The 20039-nt window shown below is 43.6% G+C and overlaps 1 protein-coding gene across 2 annotated transcripts in view; it reads left to right on the forward strand.

The window, feature by feature from the left end:
• The window catches only part of iqca1 (IQ motif containing with AAA domain 1), a 305109-nt gene that overhangs the window by 210463 nt on the left and 74607 nt on the right, over positions 1-20039 (forward strand). For both annotated transcript variants that reach the window (XM_068034609.1, XM_068034610.1), the window contains one exon: positions 13729-13781. In XM_068034609.1, coding sequence (XP_067890710.1) covers positions 13729-13781 — 53 coding nt within the window. The remainder of the gene's footprint in view (positions 1-13728; positions 13782-20039) is intronic.

The raw sequence follows: 20039 nt of genomic DNA on the forward strand, positions 1-20039 counted from the left end.
AAAGGGCTGCTTCACAGAGTAGCCATTGCTGGAGCTGTAAGATTTGCTTTGCTTAGTGGTGAGTGGCAGGATTCTGGAAAGGAACATGAGCCTGCTGGCATCATTTGGACAGCTGGGGTTGGCGGGGAAGGCCTGGCAAATGCACAAAGCCAAGCTGAGGGAGGTCAGATGGGAACAGTCTCCTCTGACATTGGACAGAGCAGCCAGGATGAGCTGGAGCATATGCAACCTCCTGGACAGCAGGAGTCCAGAGGAGCACAGCAGTGGGGGGTGCTGCAAGGGGAAGACGGCGCTATCCAAGCCATCAGGTCTACCACCAGCAAATGACAGAGCGTCAATGCCGTAGGAGTCTTCGCCTATCCAGGCAGATGGTTTTGATTTGATTTTTTGATTTGATTTAGAGATACAGCACTGAAATAGGCCCTTCGGCCCACCGAGTCTGTGCCGACCATTAACCACCCATTTATACTAAGCCTACACTAATCCCATATTCCTACCACATCCTCACCTGTCCCTATATTCCCCTACCACCTACCTATACTAGGGGCAATTTATAATGGCCAATTTACCTATCAACCTGCAAGTCTTTTGGCTGTGGGAGGAAACCGGAGCACCCGGAGGAAACCCACGCAGACACAGGGAGAACTTGCAAACTCCACACAGGCAGTACCCAGAATTGAACCCGGGTCGCTGGAGATGTGAGGCTACAGTGCTAACCACTGCGCCACTGTGCCGCCCGAACCTGTGTGTTCTGATCCACCATGACCTGAGGCCTCATGTTCCCCCAACCCTTACCTGCAGCTGTCAAGATCACAGACACCCTATACCTCTATGCAACTGAGCCATTCCAGGGTCAGCTACAGACATAGGTGGCATCTCGCAGTCGGCAGCTCATTACCCCATTAGGCAGGTCACGTATGCCATATTCAGGAGGGCGAGGGACTAAATTCACTTTGACACAGATGGGCCTGTGCAGGCACAGAGGGCATCGTGTTTTACCTCTATCGCTGGATTCCCCCAGGTGCAGAGCATCATCGATTGTGCCTATGTGGCCATCACGGCATACAGCGACTGGCCAGTGAGATCCATCAACAGGAAGGACTTCGACTCCCATAATGTCCAACTGGTCTCTGACTATAACAAGAGCTTCCTCCATATGTGCGTTGCTTTCCTCACAGCTGTCGTGACACCTTTATCCTCCGCCAGTCCAGGCTGCCTCGGATCTTCACTCCATCCCCCAACGTGTGTGGATGGATCCAAGGGCACAACGGGAATCCCTTGAAGAGATGGCCACTGAGCCCTCTATAGGAATTCCACACAGAGACACAGATACAACCAATGCCAGGTGCTCAGGAGGCCAACCATTAAGCAGGCCGTTGGGCCTCTGAAGATGCGATTTCGGTGCCTGGAGAAATGGTGTCCTCCAATACCCTCTTGCATTGGTCTCTGTCATTGTGGGGTCTGCTGTGCTCTCCATAAAATGGCCCTTCAGAGAGATGTGGAGCTTGAGGACAGTCATGCCATGGAAGGAGACAGCTCATCGGGGGAGAAGCGGGAGGTAAGAGAGGAGGAGGAAGAGGGGGTGGAGGGGGATAACACTGAACAGAGAGGTGCCCCTGCTGTTCGGCAAGGTGGCCTCCTCTTGCCACCCTCTGGGAAGAGGACCTCTTTCCTCTCCCGTGCAGTCTTCAGCATTAGATCTAGGTGGGCATCGATGAAGTGATGGTCTGCACTTCCGCTAGGACCAGGCCTCCAGCTCCCCTGTGACATTTCCTGGGACAAGAGGATTGTCCTATGATGAAAGGCTCTGTAACTTGGGCCTATAGTCTCTGGAGTTTAGAAGAATGAGAAGTGATCGAATTAGAATTAGAATTAGAACATTACAGCGCAGTACAGGCCCTTCGGCCCTCGATGTTGCGCCGACCTGTGAAACCATCTGACCTACACTATTCCATTTTCATCCATATGTCTATCCAATGACCACTTAAATGCCCTTAAAGTTGGCGAGTCTACTACTGTTGCAGGCAGGGCGTTCCACGCCCCTACTACTCTCTGAGTAAAGAAACTACCTCTGACATCTGTCCTATATCTATCACCCTTCAACTTAAAGCTATGTCCCCTCGTGTTTGCCATCACCATCCGAGGAAAAAGACTCTCACTATCCACCCTATCTAACCCTCTGATTATCTTTTATGTCTCTATTAAGTCACCTCTCCTCCTCCTTCTCTCCAACGAAAACAACCTCAAGTCCCTCAGCCTTTCCTCGTAAGACCTTCCCTCCATACCAGGCAACATCCGAGTAAATCTCCTCTGCACCCTTTCCATAGCTTCCACATCCTTCCTATAATGCGGTGACCAGAACTGCACGCAATACTCCAGGTGCGGTCTCACCAGAGTTTTGTACAGCTGCATCATGACCTCGTGGCTCCGAAACTCGATCCCCCTACTAATAAAAGCTAACACACCATATGCCTTCTTAACAGCCCTATTAACCTGGGTAGCAACCTTCAGGGATTTATGCACCTGGACACCAAGATCTCTCTGTTCATCTACACTACCAAGAATCTTCCCATTAGCCCAGTACTCTGCATTCCTGTTACTCCTTCCAAAGTGAATCACCTCGCACTTTTCCGCATTAAACTCCATTTGCCATCTCTCAGCCCAGCTCTGCAGCCTATCTATGTCCCTCTGTACCCTACAACATCCTTCGGCACTATCCACAACTCCACCGACCTTCGTGTCATCCGCAAATTTACTAACCCACCCTTCTACACCCTCTTCCAGGTCATTTATAAAAATGACAAACAGCAGTGGCCCCAAAACAGATCCTTGTGGTACACCACTAGTAACTAAACTCCAGGATGAACATTTGCCATCAACCACCACCCTCTGTCTTCTTTCAGCTAGCCAATTTCTGATCCAAAGCTCTAAATCACCTTCAACCCCATACTTCCGTATTTTCTGCAATAGCCTACCGTGGGGAACCTTATCAAACGCCTTACTGAAATCCATATACACCACATCCACTGCTTTACCCTCATCCACCTGTTTGGTCACCTTCTCGAAAAACTCAATAAGGTTTGTGAGGCACGACCTACCCTTCACAAAACCGTGCTGACTATCGCTAATGAACTTATTCTTTTCAAGATGATTATAAATCCTGTCTCTTATAACCTTTTCCAACATTTTACCCACAACCGAAGTAAGGCTCACAGGTCTATAATTACCAGGGCTGTCTCTACTCCCCTTCTTGAACAAGGGGACAACATTTGCTATCCTCCAGTCTTCCGGCACTATTCCTGTCGACAATGACGACATAAAGATCAAGGACAAAGGCTCTGCAATCTCCTCCCTGGCTTCCCAGAGAATCCTAGGATAAATCCCATCTCGCCCAGGGGACTTATCTATTTTCACACTTTCCAAAATTGATAACACCTCCTCCTTGTGAACCTCAATCCCATCTAGCCTAGTAGCCTGAATCTCAGTATTCTCCTCGACAACATTTTCTTTCTCTACTGTAAATACTGACGCAAAATATTCATTTAACACTTCCCATACCTCCTCTGATTCCACACACAACTTCCCACTACTATCCTTGATTGGCCCTAATCTAACTCTAGTCATTCTTTTATTCCTGATATACCTATAGAAAGCCTTAGGGTTTTCCCTGATCCTATCCGCCAATGACTTCTCGTGTCCTCTCCTTGCTCTTCTTAGCTCTCCCTTTAGATCCTTCCTGGCTAGCTTGTAACTCTCAAGCGCCCTAACTGAGCCTTCACGTCTCATCCTAACATAAGCCTTCTTCTTCCTCTTGACAAGCGCTTCAACTTCTTTAGTAAACCTTGAAACATACAAGATTCTGAAGGAGCTTTGGGTAGACATTGAGAGGTTGTTTCTCCTGGTTGCGGAATCTAGAACACAGGGACACAGTCTCAGGATAAGTGGCCAGCCATTTAGGACTGAGATGAGGAGAAATCTCTTCACTCAAAGAGTTGTGAATTTTTGGAATTCTCTACCCCAGGGGGTTGTGGATGCTCCATTGTTGAATATACTTAAGGCTGAGTTAGACAGATTTTTGGTCACTCAGTCAATCAAGGGATATGGGGAGCGGTGGGAAAATGGAATTGAGGAATATGATAAGCCATGATCATATTTAATGATGGAGCAGGCTCAAGGGGCCATATGGTCTACTCCTGCTTCTATTTCCTATGTTATTATGCTCTTATGACTTGTTCCTTGTAGATATTGGGAAGGCTTTTGGGAGTCAGGAGGTGAGTTACTTGCCACAGAATTCTCAGTCTCTGACCTGCTCTTGTAGCCACAGTATTTATGTAGCTGGTCCAGTTAATTTGCTGGTCAGTGGTAACCCCCAGGATGTTGATGGTTTTGTAACTCCTTTCCACCAGCTGACCCCGTGAGGATAGTCCATTTACAATGAGAACCATGCAGCAACCAGGAGACTGAGGGAGACTGTGGATTATACTGCTGCACCTTTGTATGGGCAGCAGCAGTCTGGGGCTGGCTGGCTGCAAGGACAATGGCAAAGTGGCAGTGGTCGGAGCACATCCTGAGAGAGGACAACAGGTTTGTACACCATGAAGCCACTGCCACACCCCAGGATGGCGGCTCAGCAATCCTAGTAATCTGTTGGAGGACAGATTCTTGGTCTGCTATGAGAGCCTACATTCTGCTTTGAACACTGGTATCTGCAGCAATGACGGCGACAGTCTGAGCTGCATGATACCAAGCTGGGTGTACCTGGCAACAAGCATAGCTTTCATGACCGTAGTCTGAGCTTCCATTGTGTACTGAGACATTGGGTGTATTCTGCCTGTGCTACAGTAGAAGCCGAGACAATAGCCATCAGTCGCTGTCTCATGGGTGGGTCTACAAGTGCTGTCATGGAGTTGGCCACCACTTTCACGCTGGAAAGGATAGGTTCCAAGTAATGTGGTGAGGACGTCACATGGTTTATGTCCCATTTGGCAGATATCCCTGAAAGATTTGCCCATATACTGTGACCCATTGTCAGAAATGATTTTTTCAGGTGCACCGAATAGACCGAATATGGCACTCAATGTGTCTGTGACAACCGCGCTTGAAGTGTCTTTTACTTGTCTGATAATTGGAAATTTGGAGAAATAATCAGTGATTAAGATAAAGTCGTCTCCATTACAGTAAATAGATCAGTGGCGATTTTGGACCAAGGGACTGATGGAATCGCGTGAGGGTGGAGAGGTTCTTTGTGTTGTTGTGGCGTAAACCATGTGACATCCTCACCACATTACCCTAGATCTAATGATCTTGCCGAGCAGATGGTTCGCACAGTTAAATCAGTTATCCTGAAGTGTAGGACAACGAAACATGATTTTCACGTTGCCATGCTCCACCTCAGAGCTACACCTATGGATATGGGCTTACCATCACCATCAGAGATCATGTTTGGCAGACAAGTGTGGACGACTGTCAAGCCATCGGCTGTCCAAATTCTCCAAGATGCAGGAGACACTGCTCGAAAAACAAGGGAGAATGAAGATGGTGCATAATCAACATGCAGAGGTGGAACTACATCAGCTAGACATAGGACAAAAGGTCAGGGTCATACACCCCACAATGAGAACATGGTTACCCGCAGAGGTATCCAAAATATGCAGTGTGCCTGGGTCCAACGAGATTACAACATCCAGTGGAGCGGTGTTGAGAAGAAACTGAAGCCAACTAAGAGAAGTGTACAATACTCCAATTGCGCACAGCGGACTCGAAAGAACACACTCCGATGATGAGGGTGTGACGGAATAATAGGACAACAACCAACACGTTGACAACATGTTTGCAAACCCAAGCAGCCGAGAGTGAAATCCACATCCCTCGAAGGTTATACCATAACCAGATCTGCAAGAGTTGTCAAACCACCGAAACGATATACGGACTCTTAAGCTTCGATACTTGTAAATTTTATAATCTATATTCCATTAACTATTTTTGATGTTATCTTATTTTATGTGTTTTTACTTGTAGCTTATGAGACTTATCTTTGGAAAGAAAGGGGATATTGTATGATTGCCTTTAAGAATTATATCCCTTTAAGATCTTAGTATGCTAATGAGCTAAGTACCAGGACGTAGTCATGTGACTAGAAGCCAGGGTCACTCTGTAACTGTAACACCCAAACAAAGGTTCTGTAAATAGTTTTCTCTGTACTGTATTTAATAGCTTAGCTGTAATAAACCTGTTTGAGATCTTCAGCATAACTGGACTATACGCATCTCATTTATGTTGCATCAGACAACATAAAGAATTCATTACAGTAGCTGCAGAGATAGTGGATGCACTGGCTATGATTTTCCAAAATTCTAGATGGTCCCAGCAGGTTGGAAGTTAGGAAATGTAACACCGCTATTCATGAAAGGAGGGAGAGGGAAAACGGTGTACTACAGGCCAGTTAGCCTGACATCAGTTGTCAGGAAAATGCTGGAACCTGTTATTAAGGTAGTCTTAACAACACACTTTAAAAATCATAGCATGATTAGACAAAGTCAACATGGTTTTACGAATGGGAAATCGTGTTTGACAAACTTACTAGAGATTTTTTGAGGATGTAACTAGTAGGGTGGAGAAAGGGGAACCAGTATATGTAGTATAGTTAGATTTCTAAAAGTCATTCAATAAGGTGCTACACAAAAGCTTAATACACAGGCTGAGGGCTCATGGATTTGGGGGGAATATATTAGTCATTTATTTATTTATTTATGACATAGAAGAAGACCATTCAGCCTACCGAGTCCATGCTGGCTCTCCGCAGAGCAATCCAGTCAGTCCCACTCTCCTTCTTGATTCCCGTAGCCCTGCAAAGTTTTTTCCTTCAAGTGCCTATCCAATTTCCTTTTGAAATCATTTACTGTCTCTGCTTCCACCACCATTGTGGGCAGTGAGTTCCAGGTCATTACCACTCGCTGCGTTAAAAAGTTCTTCCTCACATTTCTTCTGCATCTCTTGCCCAAAACGTTCAATTTGTGCCCCCTAGTGCTTGTACCATTTCCTTGGCTAACTTATCTATGCCTGTCATAATCTTATACACCTGTATCATATCTCCCCTCAATCTCCTTTTCTCCAAGGAGAACATCCTCAGGTTTTCCAACCTAACCTTGTAACTAAAATCCCCCATCCTTGGAACCATTCTGGTACAACTCCTCTGCACCCTCTCAAGTACCCTCACATCCTTCCGAAAGTGTGGATACAATACAGTGGTTATGGTGTCAGTTTCCTGCTACTTTCAGGATTCAATTTAATCCAACGAGAGTGACTTGTCCATGATTACAATAAACTACTATTGGTACAGGTATTATTACTGTAGCAAATTTATTAAGTAATTTATATTCAGTGCAAAGAAGTAATACTTAACAAAGACAATAGTCACAGCCTTTTCCTCAGAACCTTGACAGTAGCCTTCCGAGTGACTGTGGCGCAGACTCTCTTTCTCTTGCTGTGTTCTGTTGACTGAATATTCTCTTCTTCTTTCCTGTGGATTTTTTGTGCTGCTTCTTATGTTCAATAGCTGTTCTTTTATAGCCTTTTTAGCCATCAGACCACCTTGTAGTTTGCCCAATGGTTGGTCCAGGTCCTTTGATGTTAGTTACTACCCTACTCTAATTGAGGCTTAATCAATAAAACATTTTGCCAATAATTGAGACAAAAAATTTATGAAATGTTCTATTCATTACGTTTGTTATCTCCATGAACAGTATGAATTTGTACAGAAATTGATTCTCTTTTAGCAAAATTAAGAATGTTATCAGAGTCATAATACTTTTTCTTCGGACTTTGTGTAAGAGTGACTTCCAAAGTCCGACTGATATTGAATTTCTTACAAGCTTAAAACTTAGTTTTTAAACTTAATACTTTTAAATTAAAGCCCATTCTCTCTAGCATGATTCTTAATTCATTAATTACAACTCAATCAAGGTCCATTTCTTTGTAATCATTGTTTCTTGACGGGTTAATATTTAATACATTAATTTGATTAATACAGTTGCTGATACAAGAAACAAAACTGACTTCTTTAGTCACGTGTTAGTATTAATATGGCTTACTTAACCTCGTTAGTTATTACAGAGGATACAGTGTGAAAATGGTCAAGTTCAGCTAAAATACAGCTATCCAAACCTACTTACCGAACCAGAGTTTTATAAAAGTTCAGCATAACTTCCCTGCTTTTGTACTCCATGCCTCTATTTATGAAGCCCAAGATCCGATATGCTTTGCTAACCACCCTCAATATGTCCTGCCACCTTCAAAGATCAGTGCACATGTACCCCCAGGTCTCTCTGTTCCTGCACTCTCTTTAGAACTGTACTAGGAAGTCTACATTGCCTCTGCTGTTCCCTTTTGCCAAAATGCATCATCTCACACTTCTCTGTATTAAATTCCATCTGCTGCTTATCTGCCCAATCTGCTAGCCTATCTATGTCCTGTTGCAGGTGATTCGTATCATCCTCACTGTTTGCCACAGCTCCAAATTTGGTATCATCACCAAATTTTGAAATTCTACTCTGTATACCATGATTCAAGTCATTTATATATAGCAAAAAAAGTAGTGGTCCCAGCACTGTTCCTTGGGGAACACCACTGTCTACCATCTTCCAGTCTGAAGAACAACCATTTACCACGACTCGCTATTTTCTGCCTTAAGCCAAACTTTTATCCATTCGGACACTGATCCTCCTATTCCACGAGCCTCAGTTTTGTTAACCAGCTTTTTATGTGGTACTTTATCAAATGCTTTCTTAAAATCCATGTAGACAACATCCACTGCATTCCCTTTATCAACCTCCTCTGTTACCTCATCAAAAAGTTCAATTACATTAGTCAAGCATGATCGGCCTTTTACAAATCCATGCTATTGTCTATTAGCATGGATAAAGGATTGGTTAACGGACAAAAAGCTGAGAGTAGGGCTAAGTGGGGCATTTTCAAGTTGGCTGGCTATTACTAGTGGAGTGCCGCAATGATCAGTGCTGGGCCCTCAGTTATTTACAATCTATATTAATGACTTGGATGAAGAGACCGTGAGAAATGTATCTAGGTTTTCTGACAATACAAATCTAGGTGGGAATGTAAGCTTTGAGGAGGACACAAAGAGGCTGCAAAGAGATATAGACAGGTTAAGTGAGTGGGCAACAAGGTGGCAGATGAAGTATAATATGGGAAAGTGTGAGGTTATTCATTTTGGTAGTAAGAATAGAAAAGCAGAATAATTTTTAAAAGTTACTCATACAGGAAACACAGAAAGTTAGCATGCAGGTACAGCAAAGGGGATTGAAGTACAAGAATAAGGAAGTCTTGCTACAATTATACTGGGCTTTGGTGGGACCACACGTGGAGCACTGTGTGCAGTTTTGGTCTCCATATTTAAGGAAGGATATACTTGCATTGGAGGCAGTACAGTGAAGGTTCACTAGGTTAGTTCCTGGGATGAGAGGGTGTCCTATGACGAGATGCTGAGTGAATTGGGTCTGTGCCCTCCAGAGTTTAGAAGAATAAGAAGTGATCTCATTGAAACATAAAAGATTCTGAAGGGGCTGGATAGGGTAGACATTGAAAGGTTGCTTCCCCTGGCTGGGAAACCTAGAACACAGGGGCACAGTCTCAGGATAAGGGGCCGATCATTTAAGACTGAGATGAGGCGAAATTTCTTCACTCAAAGGATTGTGAATCTTTGGAATTCCCTATCCGAGAGTTGTGGAGGCTCCATCGTTGAATATATTTGAGGTTAAGATGGTTAGATTTTTGGTCTTTCAGAGGATCAGTGGATATGGAGAGTGAGCAGGAAAGTGAAGTTGAGGCAGAAGGTCAGCGGTGATCATATTGAATGACAAAGGAGGCTCATGGGGCCATATGGTCTACTCCTGCTCCTATTTCTTATGTACTCCTGTACGCTACCCCTTTGAAGTCTTTAACTGAGTGCTCTGTAGAAGAACTTGTCTGTGGCCTTGCCCACTGATGAGTTGGCATACAAACTGTCCTTTCCGCCGGCATGGCCGTAACCCACTCGTGTCCGGTGTCTCACCATGTGTTGATCTCGACTCTATACTACCATCTAAAATTCACACAGTGTCAGTATCTGAGCTGGTGGCTTGAGAATGTCAGATCAAGTGATGATGCTTCTTCATCAGAGGTCTGGTGTAGCTCTCGCCCTTCATGATGAGCCTACACTGATTTTCCAGGTGGCAGTTCTTAGGTATCTGAAAGCATAAATGCACAAAGAGGGGGTTGGGGTGAGGAAGTAGGTCTGGAGTGGAAAGCAAGAGTTCCATGTCACAAAGCATAAAGCAGGTACATACCAACATCGTGAATGTTCTCAGCAACATCGGATGCAACAGCTTAAGTCACAGCCTGCCCCAGGATGAGGAACACCATCTCCTTCAGAGGGCTCAGACAATGCAGACATACTTGGCCCCTGTTGGTTCTTTGCCGCTCCCTGTTATGGGCCACCCTGTCTTGCAAGAGAGGGAAGAATGTCATTGAGTATGTTGCAATTTGTTTGAATAATATACCTGCCATATCTGAAGTATGTTGGAACACCAGAAGGGGGTGTCAGACTAGCAGCATTGGTAAATGTGTGCGGGTGAGCTGGAGTCTTTGAATATAAAGCATGAGTCCTGATTGCTGATGGGTGAATAATGGGTCTGTGGTGCATTTAGCAGCGTGAAAGGTTGGTAGTGTGTTGGGTGGGATATGGCATTAAAAGATGCATTCACTGACCTTGATCAGCATGGTGAGGCCATTGAACATTTTCCAGCACTTCAGCCAGGTCCTCAAGGCCAGATTTCAGGAACTGACCTTCCTGGCCACCTGCTACCATTCCCTTCTCACGGTATGTATGCCTTGAGAGCCTTCTGACCCCATGGAAACATGTACTGTCTCCTCCTTTCCATCTCTGGCATTACATCCAAAAAGCTGGGAGACCTCTGATGACCTGTTCCTCCATTTGCTGCCCTCTCCTTTTCAGCCAAGCTTTCCTGAAACTGTTGTAGCAGTTCCTTTTGCATGAGTGTAGCTTGTCTTTAAAAGGGGTAGGCTGCCTTTAAGAGGGCCAGGCTAACTGCATCATTTTAGCCACACACACTGATGGACCCCTGTTGACCATACAGACATTCGGCAGTGCACTTCGTGCTGGGTTGCATACTAGAATCATTGAAAGGAGCAGGCAACATAAAGTTTGCATGCTTCCTGCCTCAATGGGATTTGTAATCGTGCATCGCAATCCCTGCTCCCGAAAACTAGCCTTGTCGAACTTTTCCCCCTCACTGTGCCAGTAATGATCATGTGGGAAAGGTATCCTCATCACTAATATTGAATAACCACTTATTAGAGAGGAGCTTATTTTTCTGATCTTTGCTTCAGGAAGCACACTTCCCCCACATCTGAATATCTGAATGGTGTGGTATTAACTAATTGGTTCTTGCTCCCAGGTCCTCTAAAATCTTCCTGTTAACAAATGACAAAAGGAATAGAATAATTGCTATGAAGTGCTTACTCCCCTCAAGGGGCCACCTAGTGTTCACTTATTAATATGCATGTCACGACAGTCAGGAAAAGGGAGCAGAGCCCAAATTTGTCAGGTGTCTTCCAATCCCATTTGCCTTTTGAATATTTATGGATTTCTTGGGAAGCGGAGCACAGAGCTGGACCCACACCTGCAGCAGGCAGAAGCTCCCACAGACATGCAAATGAGGAAGGAGAGACCAGTGCCGGCCTAATTTTCCGATTGATTTGACTGTCAGACACCTCAGTGCTGGGTACTGAGGAAAGCTGGCTGCCCCTGCACCTCTGAGGACCAGAAGGGCTGTGTGTCCCAGGGGTTGATCAAAGGCAAAGAGGTAAGTGCAAAATTTATTTTTGAATTTAAACTCATCTGTGGGCTCATTTCAAACTCCAAGAGTAGCTAGAAAGCCCTGAGAGACCAGCTGGCAGGAATGCAACAACAACGTATTTACTAAGTACTTTTAACACAGAAAAATATCCCAGAATAATTCACAGAGGCATAAACAAAGAAATAGGCAACAAGCTGGAGGTGGATGTTTCTTCCACCATTTCCGTCACCTCCGGCGTGAATTCACCACCAAATACATCTTCCCCTCTCCTCCCCTTTCAGCATTCCGAAGGGATTGTTCCCTCTGTGACACCCTGGTCCACTTCTGAATCACCTGCAACACCCAGTCCCTTTCCCATGGCACCTTTCCTTACAAGCATAGGAGATGCGACACTTGTGCTTTTACCTCCTCTCTGTTCACTGTCCTAGGCCCCAAACACTCCTTCCAGGTAAAATAGCAATTTACATGTACTTCTTTCAATTTAGTATAATGCATTCACTGCTCACAATGCAGTCTGCTGTACTTTGGGGTCTGCGAGCATGACCCTGAGCTTCTGGTGGCCTGCCATTTTAATTCTCCACCTTGGTCTCACGATGACATCTCTGTCCTTGGCCAACTGCAGTGTTCCAATGAAGCTCAACACAAGCTCTAGGAACAGTACCTCATTTTTCGATTAGGCATTTTATAGTCTTCTGGGCTCAACATTGAGTTCAACAATTTCAGACCGTAATCTCTGTCCCCATTGTGTTTCCTTTCCTTTACATGTTTCGGTCTTAATCTTGTTTTTCTCTTATTTTTGCTTTCGGGCGGCAGCTGTTCTTTATTGTGCCATTCCCATCTCCTCTGGGTACATGTATTGTTTCTTTACTTGTCCTATTTCTACTCCTTTTGGCTCTGTTCCACTAACTCTTTTGTCATTCAATGTCTCCCGTTACAGATCTTCCATCTTGTTCTTTTTCCACCCTCCCCCATTTAACCTACTTAAAACCATATTAACCTAATGTAACTTTTCCCAGTTCTGATGAAAGATCATTGATCTGAAACATTAACTCAGTTTCTCGCTCCACAGATGCTGCCAGACCTGCTGAGTATTTCCAGCATTTTCTGTTTTTATTTCAGATTTCCAGCATCAGCAGTCTTTTGCTTTTGTCATAAAATCATAGAATGGTTACAGCACAGAAGGAGGCAATTCAGCCCATCATGTCCATGCCAGCTCTCTGCAAGAGCAACTCAGCTGGTCCCACTCTCTCCTCTTTCCCCACAGCCCTGCAATTATTTTCTCTGCTGATAACTTGTTTAAGTTTTTACGTGGCAATGTAATTGAAAGTTGCCAGGGCCTCTGGAATTGAACCTCAGCAAAACATCAACAGAAGGATTTTTGTTTGTATTTGTTTCTGGGGTGTGGGTGATGCTGTAAAGCCACATTTATTGCTCATCCATAATTTGCTGCAGGGATGTATCATGTAGTGTGAATTGAACTATAGACCTGACTGTGTAGTAGTGACAGGTTACTTTCCATACAGGATATTAATAAAACAGTTGAGCACTTTTTATGACAATCTTGCAGCTTTCATGATCATTTTTGGGATATTTACCCCCAGAATATCAGACTGATACCAGTTTCACAACTTGTTAAGGTGAAATTTTAACTCAGTACGCCTGGGTTGCGAGTCCAGTATCGTAATCTTACTCTGTTGTACCCGAGATGTTGATGTCTATGTCAATAAATTCTGTTAAAAGAGGCACCAATAAGTGAGACTCATTTTTGCACATATATTTGAACATTGAAGTAATTAGAGAATGATGTGAGCAGTTTGAATTCTGTTAATTCTTTATGTTTCTGGGTTTCATGCAGAAAAAAGGCAAGAAAGGAAAAAAGAAGAAAGGAAAAGATCTCACTGTTAACAGGTAGCGATCAAACAGGAAACAGCCTTATTATGTGTCATCAGAAGATACGGTACAAATAAAATCTTAATGGGCCTTTAATCTCAACAAGACAAATCACGATTTTAAATTTGCCAAGTTCCAAATATTAATTTCAGTCAACTAAACCTAGCTCTGTGTTTCCTCTTCTAACAATATTCTTATTAGAATCAAGTGAGATAAGGTGAGAGTGACTGCCCTCGACATCAAGGCAGCTTTTGACCGAGTATGGCATCAAGGAGCCCTAGCAAAACTGGAGTCAATGGGTATCGGGGAAAACTCTCCGCTGGTTGGAGTCATACCTAGCACAAAGGAAAATGGTTGTGGTTGTTGGAGGTCAATCATCTCAGCTCCAGGACTTCAGTGTAGAGTTCCTCAGGGTAGTGTCCTAGGCCCAATCTTCTTCAGCTGCTTCATCAATGACCTTCCCTCCATCACAATGTCAGAAGTGGGGATGTTCATTGATGATTGCACAATGTTCAGCACCATTTGCGACACCTCAGATACTGAAGCAGCCCGTGTAGAAATGCAGCAAAACTTGGACAATATCCAGGACTGGGCTGATAAGTGGCAAATAACATTTGAGCCTCAAGTGCCAGGCAATGACCATCTCTAACAAGAGAGAATCTAACCATCTCCCCTTGACATTCAATGATATTACCATCGCTGAATCCCCCACTGTCAACATCCTGGGGGTTACAATTGACAAAAAACTGAACTGGAGTAACCATATAAATACTGTGGCGATAAGAGCAGGTCAGAGGCTAGGAATCCTGTGGCAAGTAACTCACCTCCTGACTACCCAAAGCCTGTCCACCATCTACAAGGCACAAGTCAGGAGTGCGATGGAATACTCTCCACTTTCCTGGATGGGTGCAGCTCCAACAACACTCAAGAAGCTCCACACCATCCAGCACAAAGCAGCCCACTTGATTGGCACCCCATGCATTAACATTCACTCCCTCCACCACCAACGCACAGTGGCAGCAGTGTGTACCATCTACAAGATGCACTGCAGCAACACACCAAAGCTCCTTAGACAGCACTTTCCAAACCCATGACCTCTGTCACCTAAAAGGACAAGGGCAGCTGATGCATGGGAAGACCACCACCTGCAAGTTACCCTCCAAGCTACACACCATCCAGACTTGGAACTATATCGCTGTTCCTTCACTGTAGCTGGGTCAAAATTCTGGAACTCCCTTCCTAACAGCCCTGTGGGTGTACTTACCGCACATGGACTGCAGCAGTTCAAGAAGGCAGCTCACCACCACCTTCTCAAGGGCAATTAGGGATGGCCTAGCTAGCAACACCTACATCCCATGAATGAATTAAAAAAAAGCAGACAGCATAGAATGAGAGCATTGGCTGTTTGAAAGAGTTATCTAATTAATTCCACTCCCCTCCTCTTTTCTTGTAGCCCTGCATTATTTTCCTTTTCAAGTATATATGCATTACCCTTTTGAAAGTTATTATTGAATCTGCTTCCAACACTCTTTCAAGCAGTGCATTCCAGATCATTACAATTCACAGCATTAAAAAAAATGCTCTTCTCCCTGTGGTTCTCTTGCCAATTATTTTAAATTTATGGCCTCTGGTTACTGACCCTCCTCCCATTGAAAACAGTTTCTACTTATTTACTCTATCAAAACGCTGCACCCTTAAACCTTTCTGCTCTAAGGAGAACAATGCCAGCTTCTGTGATCTCTCTGTTGAAATGCCTCATCCCATTCTAGCAAATCACCTCTTCACCCTCTCCAAGGCTTTGCTATTCTTCCGAAAGTGTGATGCCTAGAATTTGGCACAATACCCCAGCTGAGGCCTAATCAGTGATTTATAAAGGGTACCATAACTTCTTTGCTTCTGTGTCTCTATTTAAAACGTCCTGGACCCCTAATGCTTTTTTTAAACAGCCTAATCAAATTATCCTGCCATATTCAGAGATTTATGTATGTGAATCTTCAGGTCCCTGTTACTGTGCCCCCTTTTGTACCAACAGTTTTTAATGTGAGGTGTTAAAATCACTATTTAAATATGCTTTATTATTTTATTTCAAAAGATAATATCCCTATCAGCAATTGTTCAAGACTCCAATTGCTCCAATTGCAACTAGTTTTACAAAGATACATTTCAGAGTAAAAGTAGGAAATTTTGGAAAAACACAGCCCATCAGTCAGTAACTGTAAACAGAAATTACCCTTCATCAGTTCTGATTAAGAGTACATACCCAAAATGCCATACTGTTGTGACGGAAAATCCACATGCCAAATGGTATATTATTAATTTTGTTGTATGAAACTTCGCCTGAGACTTTTTACTGAACATTATTACAAATAACTTTTAAAAAGCAGAACAGAACAGCTAACGATGGTCACACACAATTTGCATAAGATAAGCCAAAAGCCAGCTGGGAGACAGAGGTAATTACCCAGTCTAGCCAGAACAATAGAGTTGCACCTTCCAGAAACTTCTGTTTTCAAACAAAGAGATGGTCACATGACATACCTGCCTGTGTAACTCTTGAGTTCAGAAGAAGAAAGACAGTAAGTGAACTCCAAGAAGGAACACCTCTGCTCTCTCCCTTTCTGACAAAGTCCCAGGAAGGCCTCGACTGCAGATAAACCTCAACTCTATAAATCCTGGCAGTCATCGACAAGGTGGACAGATAAAGTCTCTCGTCGCCTTCCAGAACTAGAGAAGCAAGCCCGAAAGTGCATGTGGCCCAGCGAGGGCTTCAAAACTTTAACTTCAACTCAGGACACTGAAACTCAGTATTTGAATTCCATTTATTATGGTCTTTACTTCAACCTCCCAACTCTTTTTCCCCTCTGTCTCTATTTGCCTGTGTGTGTGCCTCTCGTATGAATGTGAGCTTGGATGTGTTGCAAATTTTAGTAATTTTAACTGGTTTAGAGTGATAAGATTAATAAATTTGCATCTTTCTTGTTTAAACTCAAGAAAATCTGTCTGATTGGTTCATTTGTAATTATATTCAAGGAACAGTGAGCAAGGGCTCACTGAGGTGGTAAACTAAATCACTGTTTTAAAACAATAAACCTTGTTGCAGTCAAACCAGAGAAGGGGTGAAAGGAGAACCTGAGACCCCTTCCTCACCTGGTCATAACACAGTATTAACTTATGTTTTCTCTTTGCAGATGCTGAACATCCTGCTGTGTATTTTCAGCATTTGCCATTTCCACTTTTTATTTTATTACACTCTTTCCAATCACATAGATGTCTGAATAAAGGGATATCATTTTTGTGTTGAGATGTTTAGCGAACCCATTATCATTTCTGCAGCTGTAGACATGATTCCAGGATGGTATATTGCCTCGCTGGTGCCAATGTCAAGGATGTCACTGAGTGGCTGCAGAGCACTCTTGAGGTTGGAAGATGAACAGCCAGGGGTCATGGTCCATATTGGTACCAATGATATAGGTAGAAACAGGGATGAAGGACTTCAGATAGAATTAAGGGAGTTAGGAAGAAGACGAGCAAGCAGCAACTCAAAGACAGTAATCTCCAGATTACTCCCGGAGCCATGCACTGCTAAGTATAGAAATAGGATCGAGCAGATGAATGCGTGACTAGAGAGGTGGTGTAGGAGGCAGGGCTTTAGATTCCTGGGACATTGTTCTTGGGGAGGTGGGACCTAACAGGCTGGACAGGATGCACCTCAGCTGTGCCGGGACCAGTGTCCTCATCGGGTGGTTTACTAGTGCTGTTGAGGAGAGTTTAAACTAACTGGGCAAGTGGGTGAGAACCAGGATGTAGCATAAAAAAGAGAAACAAAGTGCACAAAGGATTGGGAGAGACTGATAGCATTAGAGTAAGGTATATTAGATGGGGTCAGAGTAAGAGGAAATGCAATAAGGTCTAAATTAGGTTTACATTGTATATATGTAAATCCACAAAGTGTGATAAGTAAGGTTGGTGAGCCTAGGCGGAAATAGCCACATGAGAATATGATGTTGTGGATATGATAGTGGAGACTGAGCTAAAAAAAGAGGCAATACTAAGTACTAAATATGCCTGGTTACAAGGTGTAAAGGAAAAACAGGGAGAGACCAGAAAGGTTCAAGCTGAAGTGCTCTTGCAGAGAGTCAGCGTAGACTCGACGGGCCAAATGACATACTTCTGTGCTGTAACTATTCTATGATTCTATGAAAGCAAGGAGGAGGGGTGGCAGTACTGATTAAGGAGAAAATGATAGTGAAAGAGGATGTCCTGGAGGGATCAAGGACAGAATCTATTTGGTTAGAGCTAAGAAGCAATTAAGGTACCATTACATTATTGGGTGTATTCTATAGGCCACCAACTAGTGGGAAAGATATAGAAGAGAAAATCTCCAGGGAAATTGCAGAGAGGTGCATAAACTGAAGAGCAGTGATAATGGGAAACTTTTCTTATCCTCATATAGACTGGAATAGTAATAGTGTAAAAGGCCATGAAGAGGAAGAGTTCCTGAAGTGTACTCAGGAGAATTGTCTTGTTCAGTATGTTTCTGATCCAATGAGGAAGGAAGCATTGCTGGATCTGGTTCTGGGGAATGAGGTGGGTCAGTGGATCAAGTGTCAGTAGAGGAACATTTAGCGATCCATGATCATAGTATCACAAGGTTTAGGTTAGCTAAGGAAAAGGACAAGGAGCAATCTAGAGAAAAATACTTAATTGAAAAAGGGCCAATTTCTGTGGGGGTGAGAACAGATCTGTCCCAGATAAATTGGAATCAAAGATTGGCAGGCAAAACAATGGGTTACCTTTAGAGAGATGGTTGAAGTACAATCGAGAGACATTCCAACAAAAGGAAAAGGTAGGGCTACCAAACCATCCCTGGGTGATGAAAGAGATAGAGAGTAAGATGAAGCAGATATCAGATTGATTATACAAGTGAGAATCAGGGTGAGTATGTAAAGATCACTGGGAAAGATAAAGTAAATAAGAGAGGCAATGAGAGAGTATGAGAAGGGACTGGCAACTATCTAAGAGGAAATCCAAAAGTCTTCTATAGACATGTAAATGGTAAACTGGCAGTAAGAGGAGGGGTGGAGCCATTTAGGGAACAAAACGGGGATCAATACATGGAGGCAGAGGGCATGGCTGAAGTACTAAATGAATACTTTGCATCTGTCTTTACCAAGGAAGAAAATTCTGCCAAAGTCATAGTAAAAGAGGAGGTAGTTGGGATACTGGATGGGCTAAAAATAAAGAGAAGGTGTTCACAAGGCTGGCTGTACTTGAAGTTATAAGTCACCAAGACTGGATGGGATGCATCTGAAGATACTGAGGGAAGTAAGGGTGAAAATTGCAGAGGTGCTGGCCATAATCTTCCAATCCTCCTTAGATACGAGGGTGATGTCAGAGGACTGGAGAATTGCAGTTCAAAAAAGGATGTAAAGATAACCTCAACAACGACAGGCCAGTCAGTTTAAGCTCAGTGATGGGATTGCCTTTAGAAACCATAGTCCAGGACAAAATTAACAGTCACTTAGACTAGTGTGGATTAATTGAAGAAAGCCAGCACGAATTTGTTAAAGGCAAATCGTGTTTAACTAACTTGATTGAATTTTTTGCTGAGGTAACAGAGAAGGTTGATGAGAGTAATGTGGTTTATGTGGTGTACATGGACTTCCAAAAGGCATTTAATAAAGTGCCACATAATAGGATAAAAGGGACTGTGGCCCCATGGATACAAAGTTGGCAGAGCGACAGAAAACAGTAGTGGTGAACAGTTGTTTTTCAGACTGGAGGAAGGTATATAGTGGGGTACCCACAGGTGAAGGTACTAGGACTCAGTGTTTTTCTTGATTCATATTAATGACCTAGATTTGGCTGTACAGGCCACAATTTCAAAATTTGCAAATGACGCAAAACTTAGAAGTATTGTGAACTGTGAGGATGATTGTGACAGACTTCAAGAGGACATAGACAGGCTGGTGGAATGAGAAGACATGTGGCAGATGAAATTTAATGCAGAGAAGTGTGAAGTGATACATTTTGGTGGGAAGAACGAGAAGAAGCAATATAAAATGAAGGGTTCAATTCTAAAGCGGGTGGCAAGGAAAGAGAGATCTGTGAGTATTAGAACACAAATCACTACTGGTGGGCGGTGAGGTTGAGAAAGTGGTTAAAAAGGCATACGGGATGCTCGACTTTATAAATAGAGGCATACAGTAAAAAATCAAGGAAGGGATGAACTTTTATAAAACACTGGTTCGACCTCAACTGGAATATTGTATCCAA

The sequence above is a fragment of the Heterodontus francisci genome, chromosome 7, assembly GCF_036365525.1.
Source record: "Heterodontus francisci isolate sHetFra1 chromosome 7, sHetFra1.hap1, whole genome shotgun sequence".
Lineage (NCBI taxonomy): Eukaryota > Metazoa > Chordata > Chondrichthyes > Heterodontiformes > Heterodontidae > Heterodontus > Heterodontus francisci.